Raw genomic sequence first — 19,785 nt, 5'->3', positions numbered from 1 at the left:
TGCTTCAATCCCTGTGACACTTCATTAAAATCGGTACCATGTCACTGCTACCAATGCAGAAAAATTACCTACAAGTGTTCCCAATTGTTATAACATTAGTATGTTCTCCCATCACACCACAAATGTTAAATGGCTTCCATTCCCTTATCCCTCTGACCATAAAAAGTTTAAGCTCAAGACAATTCTGCCATTTTCAGGTCCACAACCATGTGGTCTATTTCAGATTTCATCAAGAAAAATATGTACTACCATTGTTTGTACAACTAGTACAAATATTTTGGGGGTTACAAACGAAATTCTACAACTTTTTCTTGTCTACCTCCTACTATTCTAATAAGTAAAAATCCGAACAATACTCTTAATTATTAGTAAATGCTAGCTTAGATGTTAAAAAAAAACACACACACACACCTCTAGTCGTCTAGACAATGACTTGACCCGGCAACTAAAAAGGCCTAGAATGGCTTAAAAGTATTGGAATACATAGGAAATGAAAAGGAAAAAATGCAAAATAATTCACATGCCCACTTGATTATTCCTATCAGAAATGGTGAAATATGACAAGTTGTGATATTTGAGATCTAGAAAAATTTGCTGAAAATACACAAGCCCCATATGACAACAGCCTGGCTCCCATGAGAGTTAAGTTAGGAGAGGTTGATGACATAAATTGGAGATGCATCAATCTTTCATTGTCTTAGTACAAGGAAATCCTTTTGAAATCATTGTACCTAAGCAAAAATCTAGTACTACTTCTCAATCATATCTTTGAGATTGTGCTGATACACAAGATAAGTAAATAGCCCTTTTCTTGGTTAAGAATATCAACACTTGCATCATCAACTCATCAAGTAAAAAGGTAAAAAAGGTGTTTCAATTACCAAATATAGGTTAATTTCTGATTATGATAAGGTAATTAATATTAACCTCAACATACACTTATATGGGATGAAGAGCCCAAGATTGAATGGCTTTAATCATTGGCCAACTCATATTACAAAAGTAGCTCTCACTCATTTTCTTCAACTGTATTCATTAATATCACCTACAAGGTTGTATAATGAAGCATATATGCACTATAGACCTATCTATTCCAAAATTTTAATGTAGCAAGAGAGTAATACATAATGAAATTGATAACACCCTCTATAAAAAACTTACTATTAATAGATATATAAAAGAATTCGTAATGTTATTCAATGATCTTTAAAATGACAAATTATGGACCTTATAGACCTATCTATTCCAAAATATTTAACATTAATATATATATATATATATATATAGCAACCGATGATGGACGTTAAATGACACTTCTATATTTGGCAGGTTGGTTAATAGATATTTTAATCATTAGTAAAAAACAAGGGAAATGCTAAATGCTTAGGGCTATATTTAATATGCATAAAAAATTTGTACCTTCCATGTTAAAAGTCCACCTTCTGAATTTTATTGTAAATGTACAAATAATTTATGCACCTTAGGGTTGTATTTAGGCATTTAGCAAACCCCAACAAACAATAACCATGTAGCTGATCATACATGATTTACGTTCTTCTTCATTTTTTACCTAACGAACAAAAATAGGTGAAAACCAATATGTTGAGAAAGAAATAAATAAGAGGGTTGACTTCAGTACAGAGCTGGAGTTAAAAAAAAAAGGTTGGGCTTGATAGGTGGACCAAGCTATCCGAGGTTTATTGTCATGTCGTCTGACCCATCATCTGAGAAGGGCCATCTCAAACTTTATTGGATATATATGGCAGGCCCAGTTAAAATAACCCAACCATTCTCTTTTTTTTTAAGCGGTCTCATCTCATATTCTCATCTATTAGTTGCCGGAAATTTCGTGTGCCCACATGCAGAGACGGAGCCAGAAATTTCTCTAAGAGGAGGGCAATTTTAAAAGTCGTTTGTCATACTTATAAGAGTCGTATCCGATAATTTAAAAAAAAATGGACCATAACTCGAGAATAGAGAATGGACCCTCAAAATAATTTTGTACTCCACACCGAGTGTAACGTTCATATTTAAAAGTACCAGTTTTTTTAATAAATAAAAATCATATGTGTCGGACTAGGTCTTATTAAATGAAAACATATCCAATTATAATGCAAGAAACCAATATATATATATATATATATATTTATGAAATAATTAGCTTGTATTATATACTTCCTACATAACGATTATGATTATTATACATTTTTGTTTGTGATAAAGATATATAATAGTTTTAATGAAAATAGTTTTTCCGCAAACTACATTATTTATGTACTACAAATATATACCCAAACAAAAGAAAAACTTTTTTCTTCAACCCTTTTTTCATTCTTTCTATTAAAAATCAAAATTAACAAAAGGTTTTTATTGTTCCAATGGAGAGATCTATCTCAAAATTAATGCTTCGATAACCAATGATTTCAAAAGATTAAGCTTATGATAACAAAGGTAACATTTTTATGTATTTCTTATTTTTTTTAAAAATTATAAATATATCATTTAAATTTTAAAAAATTACATTGTACCAAAATTGAAGTGGGGTAGTTAACCCCACTGCCCCAAAATGACGCCGTCCCTGTCCACATTTGAAACCGTCATGTCATGATCTCCACTGTTAATTTTAAGGTTAAGAAGAACAAATAATGTAAGGGAGTATAGAACAGGATTAGGGTCAAGGGAGCTGAAATGGGCTGACGAGAACGTTAATACCTCAAAATCAAAGCTCGACATTTTCTTTTGCTTAGCTTTTCGTGATAAACAACGCTACTAATTTAAGAACGTTAAACTCGTATGAAGGCATTGAAGGTTTACCATAATTGTACTTCATGTCCAGATTACATAGCAACCACTCCTTCACCGTTCCCTAATATACATAATTTGAAAGAAGCCGCATGAGGTTTTATTATAAAACAGAATAATGCACGAACATTTTCATTATGTACAACGATTTTCAGTTAAAAGGAAATGATTATTTCATTTGTTTTACTTTAATACTTATTTTAATTGACCAGAACCTCGATAAATTAAAATATTGATCTATATCGCCTTTATACAATTGGCGACTATACCTTTCGTACGTTAAGTGCATTCATAACATTTTCGTCGTTGGCCCAAAGGGTTGCGTAGGTATAGCACGTACCCTATCAAAATAACAGAACATAAAAATCATTCACCCAATGATGGGGTGACCAAATACAATGGCAAGAGAGTGAGACATTACTCGACAAACTACGTTATCCTTCAGCATAGATCGGGCAGGAAGCATTTCAATTTGGTTATTGGCCCGTAGGGTTCTGCGAGTTTCTTTTAGAACCGCATTCTCACCTCTAACCAAATTGGTTGCTGGCTCACAATCAGGATCCAAAATCTGTTAGCATGTTTATGCCTCCAACACGCTAACATTGTAGAAATAGAGCCAAATATTAGATTGTATGGGTAATTTAAAATGAGGAGCATGATAGTTTGCCGTTAAAAAAAAAAAGAAAACAGCTATGATTTATGTGTACCCTGTTGACTTTATCAATATCGGACATGCATTGAACATTCTTACAATCTGCTTTTGCATAATTTCCTTTGCAATCAATTAATCTTCGTCGCCTACAACAATCGATCGAGTAAATTAGCCTCATCAATTGCATTTTATTTTTAATGTTACAAGCACAAATTAAAAGGGTTTAATATTTGGGGTGTAAGAAACTTTCACATGTTTCCTATTATATGTTAGAATCAAAATTTTTGTACATTGTATGTAATCATCTCATTTAAATTGAACACTTAATGTAAAATTTTTACGTTGACCAATCAAAAACTTTTACGTGTCAGCTTATTTGGTTGTCATGCATACACTTTCACACTAAGCGTTCAATTTAATGGGATACTTACATACAATGTACAAAATTTTTGATATTTTTGATATGGCTTTAATCCTTCTTCATTACCTAATAAAATCCGAAAAAGCAGAAAAGTTTTATTAATTGTAACTTTTTTTTATAGGGAATTGATATATCCACAATAAAAATTTACCATTTATAACAAGTACAAGCATTTACTACACAATATATAACCGTTTAAAGCAGACAATTCATGAATATATCACTTCCCTTTTTTATAAACCGTGTCGGGTGAAAATGAATAAATGATATTGTAAATTAAGTATAAAATTATACCTTTATATAATTCCTCGGTTATTATTGGTATAACTATACCAGAATAAGAAATTCCAGTAACATACATTGGGTTTTTTAGTAACTTTGGATGTTCTTTAACAAACTGCAATGCAAATAACGAATATCATATATGAAAAGTTCTATTTGAAACTCTATGTATTTAAGCTAATTCAATTTCACTAACCTTCCTTATAAATTCAGCAGTTTGTAATGCTGATAATGTATCAGTAGACCGCACAGCTTCATGAGTTTTCGTATATGAATAACCCGTTAATGTTGGTGCGTCTAAATATATCACGTTCGCGACCTTGCAATTCGAGGGCCCGTAAGGAATTACATCGAAAGATAACAACGACGTTTGTACAAATACTAATTACTAGATTTAGGCCCACAAATATTTACACATTTAATTACATTTTTTTGGAAGGGGTGTATTTCAAGGGTGTTTTGTCAAACAAGTTTTCGAAAAAAAAAGTTATAAAACCAGTTAATCCGGTATTTGAAATACCGGATTCAAATTTTTCCCTAGAATCCGGTATTTCAAATACCGGATTCAGACTTGATGTGACTGGGACACAGGTTGCTACAATGGTCGATGACACGTTTTTTGAAACCGGGTTTTCAAATACCGGTTTCAACAATTACGAGTTTTTAGAATATTTGTTGTTGCAGATTTAAAACTAGGGAAATATCTATGCTTTGGTTCAGACACTTTGAGTGTGTATCGTGAGAGGTTGGACAAAATAATCCGAATGCACACACAATACGAAGGAAAGTAGATTCTTGTATAGCGTTGGGGTTATGTGAAATCTTGCATGCAAGATTTCAAAACTCATTAATAGTGCTATTCACTCAAACGTCTAGTATTTCCTCCAAAATAATGAAAATGCTTTAGTTCCTCACATTTCCAATCTTTATCCTTTTTGTAGCATCTTTACCGCATGTCCGCATCAGAATAGGGGGATAGTTAAATGTGTGTTTTGGGTAGAAGATAATGTTCAAATTATTCTAATGCTAATATCTGACACTGTACTAATTATATAAATAACAGTTAAAATGTCGACTTCCAATTTTACTCGTAATTGTTGAAACCGGTATTTGAAAACCCGGTTTCAAAAAACGTGTCATCGACCACTGTAGCAACCTGTGTCCCAGTCACATCAAGTCTGAATCCGGTATTTGAAATACCGGATTCAAAGTTGCTTTTTTGAAACCGGTATTTCAAATACCGGATTCGAGGAAAAAATTTGAATACGGTATTTCAAATACCGGATTAACTGGTTTTATAACTTTTTTTTTTTTTCGAAAACTTGTTTGACAAAACACCCTTGAAATACACCCGTTTTAAAAAAAATTTCTGTATTTTCCATACTGAATTTGCATAGGACCTACGAAAACATGTCAAATTAGTTCCCATTATACGATTAATGTCGGGACTCACATAAAAATGAGTTATATATGACAGAAAATAGAGATATTGAAATTAAAACGTCATTTAATATGGAACTAGAATGTGTTATAAGAGGACTACGGCTTAAGCTATTATTTGTTCTGTTTTGTTTGAAGTTAACTAAGACCTTAATCTAAACAAATTGGAAGAACCAAATTAAATGATATGTTTGTAAGAGTTTTACAACAGTTTTTTGGAAGTTTTAACTTTAATTTTAAACAAAAAGTTTTATTATGTTAAACTTTTTATTTGGATGTAGATATTTTTAGCTTCTATTTAAAAAAAATTTCAAAATGAAACTCTAATGAAGTAAAGTTTTGAAAAGTTTTTTGTTTGGTTGAAGTTTTTGGTTTTTAAAATTACATAAATATATCTTGAAGTTGCAGTTACAACTACATACCAAAAATATTTAGAAAATAAACGTTCCAGCTACTTACAACTTTGTTTAAAAGTAACTTACTACTCCACTAAGATTATGTTAGGCAAAAATAGATGTAGTTGGTATCTGTATCTTTAAAATGGAGCTGTAAACAGTAGCTTTTATAAAGTTTTTTTGTTTTTTTCACAGGTCATGGGTGCTAACACTATAACAAATTTGTCATTTGTTCACACTCATTTATTCGCATTTTTAAAAAGTATTCAAAAAATATTAATTTGTTCACACTAATAAATATGTGGGAAAAACTCACATTTAAAAGTGTAAATATTTATGGTATTTCAATAAAATGTGTTAATAAGCTTTAAACTTTGTAATTTAATTTCAAATGTATACACAAACCTAATGATAATACAGTAAAACCCCTATTAACTTAGTGATGCGATATTATTATATTGATAAATTAATAATTTATTAAATTAAAGAGGTTCATATATGATATTTAAAATTTTTATGTGCAATTTACATTAACACATCAGGTGGCATATTGGTAAGATTTGGTGTAGCGAGACTAATAACTCTTAGTCAATAAACAATATCAAACGCTCTTTAAAGATCATCGTAGTTCTTATCAAAACTTCCATGTCCAACTTTCATTTTTTACAAAACAACGGTAAAATCTTGAAATATTTAAAAAACTATTAATTTATAATTTCAGTAATAACAATATATTTACACGAGGTTTTTAAAAAAATATTACCTTGTCATTTTATCGAATGAGGTTCAATTTATACTGATTCTAAGTTGGAACCAGACAAAGTTATTACATTATCAGTATATATTAATTTATAAAGTTTGTTTGTAGACGTTATACTGTATATGAATGTTTAATTAGACGTATAATAAAACCATACTGAGGAAGTGGTAGTCATTATAAAAACACATCTAGATATCACACGGATGGAATTGTGTAAAACGACATGACAAGTGTCTATTTAATTACGTGCACGTATTCGATGTAATTAACAAAAGGAAGTCAAGTACACAAGACTCGTTATCATATTGGTCCACTAACAAAGACAAATATCTAACTTTAGTTAATGAATTTTTTATTTAAGTTTGACTAAAAATATACCCGTATCTTGTTTGTATAGCTATGTCAGTGTTAAGTATATATGTTAAACTCAATCCGTATATATTTTATATATAAAGCATCATATACATAATCACAAGTCAAATTTAAAAATCTAATAGTTAACGAAGGGAGTGAAAACGAAGTAAAAAGATAAGAGGACCCGGCGTAGAACACGCACATTAGTCGTTGTATGCTTTTAAGTTCTCTTTTCTTACGGCCTATATATATATTAATTACAAGTTTATAGACATATTTTCACAACTTAATTTTTAAACGCCAATGTTTAGGTTTGAATTTGAAACTTTTAAAAAGGCAAAATGCCTCTCCTGAATAAGAGTTCATTGGCATTTGCGAGAATGTTTCATCAAGATTAGTTTTGATTTTTGAGATTTTAATTAATATGCATGTCTCTACGTGCACTGGACATACCAATTTCGAAAAAGAATGCCCGGAGAGTGCCGCAACCGGGTCCTCCATCTAGCCAAATAATAAGCGGATCTTCCTCCGGGTTCCCTTCTGATTCAACGAAATAGTAAAATAATTGCACTGCTTCATCTTTTCCCACCTCGATATACCTGCTCGAAGTACGTTTCAATCGTTTATTTATGCATATACATATACATGTTCTTCTATTCTTACAGATTATCAAAAGTAGTAGCTTACCCTGTTTCTAGCTTGAATGGGAGAGGACCCGGATAGCCAGGCAAGGATTTGACAGTTGTTTGTGAGTTGGCAAATATTAGTGTTGACGATGAACAACACAGAATGAGGATGATGAGGGAGATACACATAATCTATACTCCTTTATTAAAAATTATCAACTCATATTGAAAGTTTACAAAATTTAGGACATGAGATTTTACCCTTTTACCCCTCCTTATTTTTTCCCTTATTCTCTACATTTATTCTCCCTATTGTTTCCTTTTTGCCACAAAAATACACACACCTCCACTCCTGTCCTCAAAACCCAACCATCACCTCCAACATCCATCGCCTCCACCTTCGTTCAACACCTCCACCGCCGTGGAACAGCTCCATGAGACCCACATCACCCCTCGATCTAGACGTCATGTCAATGGTATTCGCCGCAACGCGTGGGTACCATGCTCATGGTTTCTAAATGATTATTGTTTTAATTTACACTTTTGTTATATCTAAAAATGGGCGATCAAGGGAAGGATGTTTGTTAACGAAGCTATACCACAATAAACGTTACCTGTGCAATACGACAATGTGGTGGTAATGGCGACGTCGAGTTGGTAATGGCGGCCACGATTGTTGGTGATTATAACAACATCGAGTATTTTAGCTAATTGATTTAAAGAGGTTGCCGCTTCTAAAGATATTTCAAAAATAATGGATTTGTGATGCAATCTAATCATTTAGGAAAATTTGGACAATTTGTATATCACAAAATGAGTAACATTTAAGGTTTATTTGGCAATGGTGTTTTATGACCTTAAAAGCACAAAGCTTTTAAAAATAAGTCTTTTTGAAATGATAACTCTAAAAAATCTTTAAAATTTGTGTAAGAAAAGTTAAAATAAAAGGCCCAACTCCTAGTCTCATTTTCCAGCTCCAAGCCTCTAAGCAGTAAGCACAATTCCAGCTCGAATTTTTTGTGCCATATATACCATTAAGGGGTTGTTTAAAAAAATAAAAAATAAAAACAACTTAGGAAGGAGATATAGTTTTTAATGAAATGATAATATGTGTTTGTCATGTACCTAAGCTCAGATATAAACACTATCACATCCTAAAAATTTCATTAAAAGGTGGTATATCCCAAAAACGATCATGAACACAAAATAAAGCTTGATCATTTATTTGTTCGTGAACCATTTATTAAGTTAAACAAACGTATATGTACAAAGTCTTGTTTATGTTAGTTTACGAGCCTAGTGAAGCACATAAACTTCAAAATAAATTCATTCAAACGAGGACTAGCGGATGAACTTTTAACGATATATAGTTTTTGTTGTTGAAACATGTATTTTTGAAAACTTGAAATTTTACCGGTGAATTAGGTACGTCACACGTGATGTAGATGGACAACGGATGAGTAGTTGGCTTGACATTTATAAGATATCCAGTTTATTCGCAGGTATGATACGTGGATTTGATTAATCTCGATTCTCGACTGTTTGAATATGTCGTGAGTAGTTTCAAATGGTGCAAATACGAATATGTGAAACTGTAATAGGTTTAGAAAGTAAAGCTTAAATAATTGTATATATCTACGGGATCTACATGTCAAAAAGTTTACTAGTATAGATTTAACATTTAAGTTTGAGTAGATTTGAAACGATACCCAATTACCCACATTTATTATACATTATGGGTTCTATATAATTCTCTGTACTTTTAGGCGGTGACATCTTTGAAGTTTGAACATGAACACAGAAGGGCGAGGTCCCTGATTCTTTCACAATACAAAGGTTTGGTTCGATCGAATCATACATGTGTTCTATATTACTCGTATTTAATATTTTTTGTACTTAATTTAAGATGGTGATGACATCTTTGAATATGAACCACAAGCGCGAGGGCCCCAATAATTTTTTCACAGTACAAAGGTCTGGTTCGATATTTATTAAACACGTTATATGCAAGGATATAATATAGGCGGCTGGTATCCCGACCAGACTTTTTGTAATTAAACCAGACTATCGCTGCAAATAGTGGTGGTTTTGTCCATATCCAACTATTTGCAGCGATTACTGACAGCGAGTCCGCTATTTTTTGTCAGATTTGCCATTACAGACAGGGAGACCCATACTATTTACAGTGACTATCGTTGCAAATAGCAAGTGTAGTCGAGATACCATATTGGTTGGGATACAGTGGGCGATAATATATCTGTCGAAGTAAAGTCCCTGCCCCCAAGTGAAATGCACTTTTTTTCATGTTAATTGTTTTTAATTGTCTTTTTCCTTTCTTTTATCCTTTTTTATTTGTTTATACATATAATCAAATGAAAACAATCTATAATATACACGGATAAAATTGAGAATGATTAAATAAATTAAGTTATTATTCGATAATGAAATATAGGTTAACGAAGTTTGCATAAATGCTCAGTGTACATATATCGTATTCAAATTAATACGTACAGTATATGATAAACTATTATATATGATAATTAATATTTCCTTAAACAGTCATATATACATATAATGCATTAACATGTTTATAAAAAGTAGTTACAAATTTATATTTTGAAGGATTTCGAAAAAGAATGTTCGGAGAGTGGCGCAACTAACCAGGTCCTCCGGCTAGCCAAATGATGAGTGGATCCTCTTCTGGCCGGGTTCCCTTCTGACTCAACAAAGTAGTAAAATAGTTGCACCATTTCATCTTCTCCCACCCCGATATACTTGCTTTCATATCGATCGATTTCAACATATATACATTTTAACATCGTTTACAAAAAAATTAAATAGGAAGCTCCATGCATGCATACACTATATATGTATAATATTAATTATATATTATTAGTATTATTATGTTTATACTTAGAAAATGATCTGGATAGCCCGGTAATGTTTTGACAATGGTTTGTGAGGTGACGAAGACGAGTGTGGAAGAACCGAAAAGGAGACCGATTAAAAGAAACCCGATATGCGTTATTGTAATCAATTAATTATTGGTTTGTGCATCTTTGATACTAATTATAAGTCCGAGTTTGTAAATATAATTACTACGTACGAAGTAGCTAAAATTTTAATTTGTTGGTTTTATGAAGGAAAAACATGTGTTTATTTTTTTTAAAGGATAACGGCTGTAAATAAAAACCACATTTCGATTAATTCACAAAAATAACAGTGACCTTTAAAAGTTTTACTTTTTAGAAATAAAGTTTCATTTATTTTCAGAAATAGTAACACTTGACACATGTACATGATGACATGGACATTTTGATTACGTGTCATTTTAATGACGTGACATTCTTTATAACTACAGAATATATAAATGATCTTTCGAGCAATTTACGAAAATAGCAGTGACATTTAAAAAGTTTTACTCTCAAGCGATAAACTCTTATTTATTGTCGGATTACTCCAACACCGACGGCGGCGGTGTTGTAGGTGGAGGTGGTTTCTTGATTTCTTCAATTAATTTAGAAACTGCCAGCGTCTGTTTGAGTTCAAGCTAACCTCTAAACCTCCGCTATCTAGAATTATGTTATTCGTCGACGAACTATTCTTAAACGGCTCTAATTCGGTGTATGAAACTCTTGTCTCACCTTAAACATCCTCAAGATCTCCCTCCGGCTAAAATGACAACGTTTTTGCATCCTAATTTACAGATCTTAAATCTTGAGATAAACGAAGAAGTGCTAGATTTATGTCTCCTTTAAGATCTTCATAGACAGCTTTTCAACTTTTCAATGCTTGAAATAGGAAGAGACTCAACAAAAATCAATGAAATCAAGCTGAAATTAGTTTCAGAAGAAAATGACTAGAAAAAATACCTTACCGAAACTGAAACTGAAATAGAGTCATGTCATTTTTGGAGGGAAATGACACAGCCGATAAAAATCTTCTATTATACTAAAACACAGTTGCTCTAATAGCTTATTGACCAATCATATTTCTCAATTTTTTTAAATTCTCAATTTTGACTTTTCTTGACTTTTTATTATATAAATTAAATAATAAATATATGTAAACATATATATCAATTTCGACCTAACTAAAGATAGGTATTGCATTAATTATAATTATTATAAATTAATCTAACTAAAAATAATTATTATTGTGTGTTTAAATTTTGTACGCCTCATACATTTATTTAATAATATAATATAGATAAATAAATCCCACTAAATAATATATTTTTAGGTCCGTGTCTAATACACGACTTTATCACTATTACATGTTAATTTATTATGATATAGAATCCAGTTTATTATTTTTAGTATTAAAAAATTAATCTATATAAGTGATCATTTTAAATTTTGTTCATTTGAACGCATCAACGACTTTGCAAAAGATGAAAGAGGATATATGTTTCTAATTTAATGTAAATATATCACATTATTTTGTTTTTTATTTGCTATCATTTGAATTAAACAGTTAATTTTTACGTATATCTTCAACTTTGAAATTATGAATTTTCATAAATTGAATGTATGAATATCTAATATTGATAATTTCATAGTTCTCGTGTCCAGTGTTGGACACGGATCTAAAATCTAGTTTCATAATAAATAAATAAAGAATAATGACATGTTATTTAAAAATGCCATGTAATTACATGTTATCATATACACGTTTTAAATATTACTATTTTCAGGAATAAATAAAAAGTTTATTACTAAAAAGTAAAACTTTTTTAAAGGTGTATTTTATTTTGTGCAGTTATTTTTTTCTATTTATTTATTGAAACCACCAAAGTATTGAAAGGGTAACATATATAGATAGATAGATTATACTGTAGAAACTAGAAAGATAGATGTTTATGTTACGTACGTACAATAAACTACAAAGATAGACGGTCTATTTGGCAAGTCAAACATCTAAGGTTTCTTATTGGTGCTGGCTAATCCCTGCCGGCCGGCTCAATATTTTGCTTTTGGTCCACGTTACGTCTCCTTTTTCGACTCTTTTGATTTTAAATCCATTATTTTGGATGCATGACACTAGTTATTTATTTTTATCTCGTATTATATTATTTTTATTATTATATAGGAAAAGGATATATTCATACTTGATTATTTTGGATGTATGTAAAGCTATCAGCATCAAAATTAACAAGTTAGTTGGAATGCATATTATATTGCATGTGTATGACAATTGACAAACCTCATTTGAACTTAATAAATTATGATTTAAATTGAACAAAACTGGTTACGTGATCTACAAAGATGGCTATCTAATTTAAGTATCTCACTAGCATAATTAATTAATGGTTTTAGTATATTACTTTGCTTTCTAATTAAAAAAATACCAATGTCTTTGATACGTGATATCATAACGTACTGCTTGCGTAATGCAGATGATGATGACGACGTAGGACGAATGTTGTAAGATCATGTAAATGTGTAATTGAGATACATGTAAATTGTGCATGTAACTTTGCATTCACAAACAAGACTTGAATCAAGATTCCTCTTAACTACATAATCGAGACATTTAACAAAATGAATTTAATTGGAGGAAAAAGAAAAAAATTGTATTCTATATATCAATTTCAGTTTAATCACTGGATACATTATATACTTTCTTTTTTGTACACGGTTATATAATATCAAATTTTATTGAAGTGGAACACTCTTATACTTTCATTTTTTGTACATGGTTGCATAACGTGATCGGCTTTAGCCTATAAATTCTATTTTTTGCACTAGACCAAGTTGACTTTTAAGTCAACATAATATGTTTCAAACTAGCAACTTCAAGATTGAATAACTTGTAACCGAAACACGATCCAACCAAACGACTTTCACACATGTATTCTCTAGCCCCCAATCTATATATATCAACTAAGTAACAACCTTAAAACTTGCACAATCAACCCGAAAACTAACCCGAAAACCTTACGAGAGCACATAAACTAACTTTCATGCGAACGATCAGATGGTAACGAAACTTCACCAAACTTTACACATAACTTAATGGTAACGTGTAACTTTTGCGCAACACATATCTAAAGTTTAAGAACACTAAAATGGCAACAAGAGATATACTCAACCAAATCACAAACCGTAACTTGCAAATGACTTTAATAACATTAACTAAGAGAAACACACTGAATTTAAGCAATAATGATCAGAAATTTGGACTGAAATTGAAACGAAAGTTTAACTGGGTCACGTTGTAACTTACAAAATAAACAACTACACAACTAGAAACGAAAGTTTCTATGAGTTCGTTTATGTTTCATTAAGTTATGTGTAAAGTTTGGTGAAGTTTCGTTACCATCTGATCGTTCGCATGAAAGTTAGTTTTTGTGCTCTCGTAAGGTTTTCGGGTTGATTGTGCAAGTTTTAAGGTTGTTACTTAGTTGATATATATAGATTATTGGGGTCTAGAGAATACATGTGTGAAAGCCATTTGGTTGGATTGTGTTTCGGTTACAAGTAATTCGATCTTGAAGTTGCTAGTTTGTAACATATTATGTTGACTTAAAAGTCATCTGGGTCTAGTGCAAAAAAATAGAATTTACATGCTAAAGCCGGTCAAGTTATGCAACCATATCATGTATAAAAAATGAAAGTATAAAAGTGTTCCACTTCAATAAATTTTGATATTATGCAACTATGTACAATAAATTTTGATATTATGCAACCATGTACAATAAAGAAAATATATTGTGTTTTAGGTTGTTAAACCCTACCAATTTTATGTAGGAATGGGAGAGTAATTTAAAAGTATACTACAAGAACTTGATAATATTCACATAACGACAGAAAAAATGGCCGTCACTTTCATCCCATTAGCAGACGTCATATACGAAGTAGGTGGATAAATTGTTTTGTGATATGAGATGACTTCTTAACACAATCTTTTTTATCGTGCCTTAGGGGGTTGGAATCGGTAGGAAGTTGGGCGCGTGGTCATCGCGGCGCCATCACGGAACACCGCCACCATCAACCCACGACGCGTCGTGGTATCAAAAGGCGTGGTCACACCACGCGGGTGAACTTGCGCGGGCTCCAAAAACAAGGTGGGTTCCAACGGTTACTTAGACTTCCAACGTTAAGTTGCAGATTTTTTTTTTCCTTTTGTTTTTTACTTTATATATACTCCCAACTCACAACACAAAACACACACACACACACTACAACTACAAAACACACATACCACATTCACTTTCTCTTTCAAAAAACACACTACAACTCAAATATACACACACTAAAAAAATGCAAAAACATATTGGTTCCACCACAATCATCGACGAACCGTTTGAATGGTCCGACGATAGTAGTTTAGAGGTGTTTGCGAACGCCATTGAGTCCGAAGAAGCCGAAAGTTCCACGGCCCGTTCACATGCGAAACGTAAAGTCGTGAACCGTAACCGTTGGACTGCTTCTGAAAGGTTGCACCGCGACTACTTTTGTGAGGAACCGAAATATGATGATGATTTCTTTGAATATACGTATCGTATGCCTAAAAGACTCTTTCTAAAGATCGTGCAAGATCTTGAGTCGAGATACGCGTATTTTCAAGACTCGTATGATGCCCGGTTGGCCAAGAGTTTTACACCGATACAGAAGTGCACATCTGCCATCCGACAACTTACAACCGGTAATCCTCCTGATGAGTACGACGAGTATTTAGAGATGGCCGGGAGAACATCACGTGAATGTCTTCAAATTTTTTGTGACGCTATCGTTGACACTTACAAGACCGAATATCTGCGTAAACCAACAACACATGATCTCCATCGTTTGTTTGAAGCACACGAAGAAAGGCATCACTTGCCTGGAATGATCGGTTGTAACACCCCGCTAAAGCGGAATATACGGGATGCACAGATAAGCACAAGCACGCACAGTACAAGTTCAAACACAACCAATAACATTAAAAGATAAGAAGTATCATAAGTTATTACAGAACATGGGATATACCTAGAATAGTCAATATCAAGAAAGACAGAACAATTGTCTTTACAGAACCAAGTCTTGAACTGAATTGAGCAAAAGGAAGTCTTCACAGCTACTAATCTTGGACGTACGAATGATCGCCAAAGGGGTGAGCTTAGAGAAGGAAGACTCCTATGCTAAAGGATCTACTAGCCTAGCCTGAAAAACATGTAAGTTCAAAAGGGTCAACTACGAAAGTAGTGGTGAGATTCACATCAAGTACTTTATAGTTATACATAGTAACAATATGTATATTAAGAACAAGTCATAAGATCGGTACATATATCATAAGTACTTTATAATAGTAAGAACAGTTTAAGAACAAGTAATGCACTTTGTATGTATGTATGTATGTATATAATCACTGCTAACCCGATTGGCCAATGATGAACAATAAAGTGCCAGTAAGCTCACATAATCAAGTAAGCTAAATATGATCTAGATCAGAACAAGTACAGATAATATGCATCCTCCAGAACTATAGAGAATGAGGGTTGACCTACCCTAACAGCGCTGTCCATGATTACCTACGGTTCATTCCCTGAACTGTGGGATATGAATTGATAGCAGTGGAAATAGTACTCATACATAGATCAGTAAGTGCATAACAGAGAACAAGTGTAGCAATATAAATGCATTAAAGATCCTGCCAATTCAAGATCTAAATACACTTTAGAAGATAATTCAGAATCATTTCATAAGTATTTTCATATGATCATAAAATAGTACGTAGACAGTTCAAGCACATATATATATTTATATATATATAAGTACAAAATAGTTTTCATGCTTTTCAATCCCCGATAAAGAACTTGAACAAAATGTACGAAAAGGGGATGAGTGAACTCACAGTGATCTGGTACACGCAAAGTTATTGAGTAGAGAGAACAAGCACAGAGATAGATAGGTTATGTCTATCGAAATCCAAGCACATCTTGACAGAAACCTAAGTACACGTTGTTGATTACATAATATGTACATATATTAGTCTTGGTTATTATTTAATCACAGAAATGTTCTTGATGATCCGATGATTTGGTCCTTGAAGAACTTAGAACGTTTTGTCTCGAAAAGATTTTGAATGTACTTAAGTACTCGAACAGGACTCAATTAAATGTCTTTGAACACACGCACAAGGTAGACCTCATGATAATGAGTTTAATCAAGTCTTGTGTTAATGTACCTTTTGTCTTAAAATCCGACTAGCTGCTCATAATATTCGTACTTTAAATTAATTGAGGAGACAAGGAAACTAAGAGTTTATCCGGTAATTAAGTACGTAGTTAGATCGTTTAAGGTTCAAGCGCAAGGAATTATAAGTCAAGTTCGTCTAGGGTTTTGGTACAAGGTCGTTTCTCTGGACTAGCGTTTAGGTCGTCCCAATGGTTATGTACTTAGATCGTTCTTGTGGTTGTTTAATTAGATCGTTCCTGCCTTTAATAGTTTAGCAAAATCGGTTGTTTCAGGAGTTAATCACACAAATTCGATTGTTTCAGGAGTTAATCACACAAATCGTCCTAGTGTTTCTTCCATCGAATCGTTCCACTTGGTCTTGCAAAAGGGATCGTTTTGGTGGTTCACAAATCGAATCGTCCTGGCTCTTGTAAATTAGATCGTCTTGGCTTCTTGAAAATTGATCGTTCTAAGCTTCTTGAAATTATATCGTCTTGGAGGTTTAGCCAGTTAGGTCGTTTTAGTGTCTAGCTAGTTAAATTGTTTCAAGGTTCCACACTTTAGATCATTCTATAATTTTGTAAAGAGATTGTTTTATTTATTAAATTAGATCGTTTCAACTATAGATAACTTAGGTCGTTCTAGGAGTCTAATGAACAAATTGTTCTTGAAGTTTTAATGTATAGATCGTTCTGATTTCAGTACTCAGGTTGTCCTAATGTTCAAACACACAGATCGTTCTAGGTGATCCCTCAATTAAGATCGTTTTACTAGTTCAGTTAAAGGAGATCGTTTCATTACTAGCAATTTAGATCGTCCCACAAGTTCTTGGCCAACAGATCGTTTTACACTTCATCCTGTTTAGATCGTTTTAGACTTCTTCTTCAAAAGAGATCGTTTTATTTCATGGCAAAGAGATCGTCCTTCATGATCTGATCATTTAGTTCGTTTCATAGCCATGACTTAATTTGATTCATTATCCGAGCGAAACCGATCAAGAGATCAGTTACCCAATCGATTGAACCAACACCACACAGCACCAAACATCATTAAGTAATTAGCACAAAACGATCAGAAGCAGCAGTTTGGTCAGACAGGTCGTTTTAGAAGGCATGAACACAAGCCAAACAGCCACAAATTAATTCAATAAAGGTGTAGGTCGATCTTAGAACGAGTTAGAACGTAGTACTAATACATATTAACATAATAATAATACTATTTCCTTAACACAATTTCAGTTTTCAAGATCAAAATATCACAAGAACACTTGGTGGCTTCAAGAACAAGTTATGTTCATATTTGAAAAATGGGTTATGTAATTTAATCATGTTATGATCCAATTTTGTTCACCAAAATGTTGTTAAACACATTTAGACACAAACCCACTGATTATTAACACGATTTCTACACAAAAATCGGACCAAATCATCAAGAACATAAAGTTGAAAAAGTGAACTTTTAATTTGATCAAAAACCCATAATTTGTTGTTATTACCTGCGATTTGATTCCAGAAACGTGTTTTGATCGTCACAAGGAACCCAAAAGTACAAACGATTTCAATCAAACAACCCAAAATCAAGATGGTGATTTTTAGTGTGTGTAAATAGGGGTGAAGGTATTCCTGACTATGTGTTTTTAGAGAGAGAGAGAGGTGTTTGGAGGTGATGATGAATAGTGAGGGTTTCTCACTCTATAATTTTCTATTTATACCTTTTTAAATAGATGCACTAGGTATTTACAAGGGACTATTTGTTGAACATTTTTGCACTAGAACATTCATGGACATGAACATTTATGAACCGAACCTTCATATTTTATCGAATTAATTTATAATCCGTCACATAAATCAAGATTTAAGATCAAATTGACCTTCAAATAAGCACATATTTTACGTCTAAAGTACGTCAAGAACTTAAATAAATTGGACTGACTAGCCGTTCAGATGGCGAAAGTACGACCTAAGGAACTTAATTAGAATGTTTATAAGGCGGTTGTTACATCGGTAGTCTGGATTGTACACATCTTGTTTGGAAGATGTTTCCAATGGAGTGGAAGGGGCAATACAAAAGAGGTGATCATGAATACCCCACTATTATGTTGGAAGCAACGGCGTCTCAAGATTTATGGATTTAGCACGCCTTTTTTGGTCCTCCGGGTGCTTTAAACGACATCAATGTACTGCAACAATCTCCCTTGTTCCTCCCCGAGCGAATGGGCACTGCTCCTTACGTTCCATTCAGTGTAAATGGGCGTACTTATAGACGTGGCTACTATCTAGTCGATGTCATATATCTTACATGGTCTATGTTTGTTAAAGCGTACAAATACCCGACAGACGAGAAAGAAAAAATGTTCAAAACGGCACAAGAGGCGGCTCGCAAAGATATTGAACGGGCATTTGGTGTTCTCAAAGGAAAATGGCATATCATTGATCGACCGTTTCGACAACGGTCACTAGGTACAATAAGGAACTTGGTTTATGCGTGTGTGATTCTGCACAACATGATCATTCAGGATAGTGGTCGTGCGATTTGCCCGGTTTATATAGGAGATCCAGTTGTCCGCCCAAGTAGTCATTGGGACGCCTTACCGGAGATACAGGACGAGGAGACACATTTCCGTCTCCGGTATGATCTGACAGACCATCTAGCGGGTCTAAACTTACCACACCTCCAGCCGAACGATGATGACGAGTAGTCGTATTTCTATTATTTATGTTATATCTTTTAAGTATTTCTAGTATGTTTTTTTTATTTGTTTTAATTCCAAGAATTATTATGTATAGTTTATGTATTTGAATATTTTTAGTTTAATGAAATTTAATGTTTAAATAAAATGAAAATTGTAGAATGAGTGGTGAGTGAGTGGTCGGATGCCAATGAAATTTGAAT

At 32.7% G+C, this 19,785-nt stretch overlaps 1 protein-coding gene and 1 pseudogene across 1 annotated transcript; one reads left to right on the top strand and one right to left on the bottom strand.

Moving 5' to 3' along the window:
* Nucleotides 1–2,547: 2,547 nt before the first annotated feature.
* Nucleotides 2,548–8,121, bottom strand: LOC122591844 (annotated as a pseudogene).
* A 6,876-nt stretch (nucleotides 8,122–14,997) lies between these two features.
* Nucleotides 14,998–19,591, top strand: LOC122591843. The gene is made up of 2 exons (XM_043764073.1): nucleotides 14,998–15,571; nucleotides 19,212–19,591. The coding sequence occupies exons 1-2, from the start codon at nucleotides 14,998–15,000 to the stop codon at nucleotides 19,589–19,591; spliced, it is 954 nt and encodes a 317-aa protein (XP_043620008.1).
* Nucleotides 19,592–19,785: the final 194 nt, after the last annotated feature.

This window comes from Erigeron canadensis, chromosome 3 (assembly GCF_010389155.1).
Source record: "Erigeron canadensis isolate Cc75 chromosome 3, C_canadensis_v1, whole genome shotgun sequence".
Taxonomy (NCBI): domain Eukaryota; kingdom Viridiplantae; phylum Streptophyta; class Magnoliopsida; order Asterales; family Asteraceae; genus Erigeron; species Erigeron canadensis.
The sequence above is the reverse complement of the archived record's forward strand: the minus strand, read 5'-3'. Positions and strand labels throughout refer to the sequence as shown.

Excerpts from the sequence above, each read along its gene's own strand:
- LOC122591843 (XM_043764073.1), top strand. The coding sequence starts at position 14,998 with ATGCAAAAACATATTGGTTCCACCACAATCATCGACGAACCGTTTGAA. Across the intron at positions 15,572-19,211 it reads TCACTTGCCTGGAATGATCG|CGTACAAATACCCGACAGAC; the intron begins GTTGTAACACCC and ends TGTTTGTTAAAG.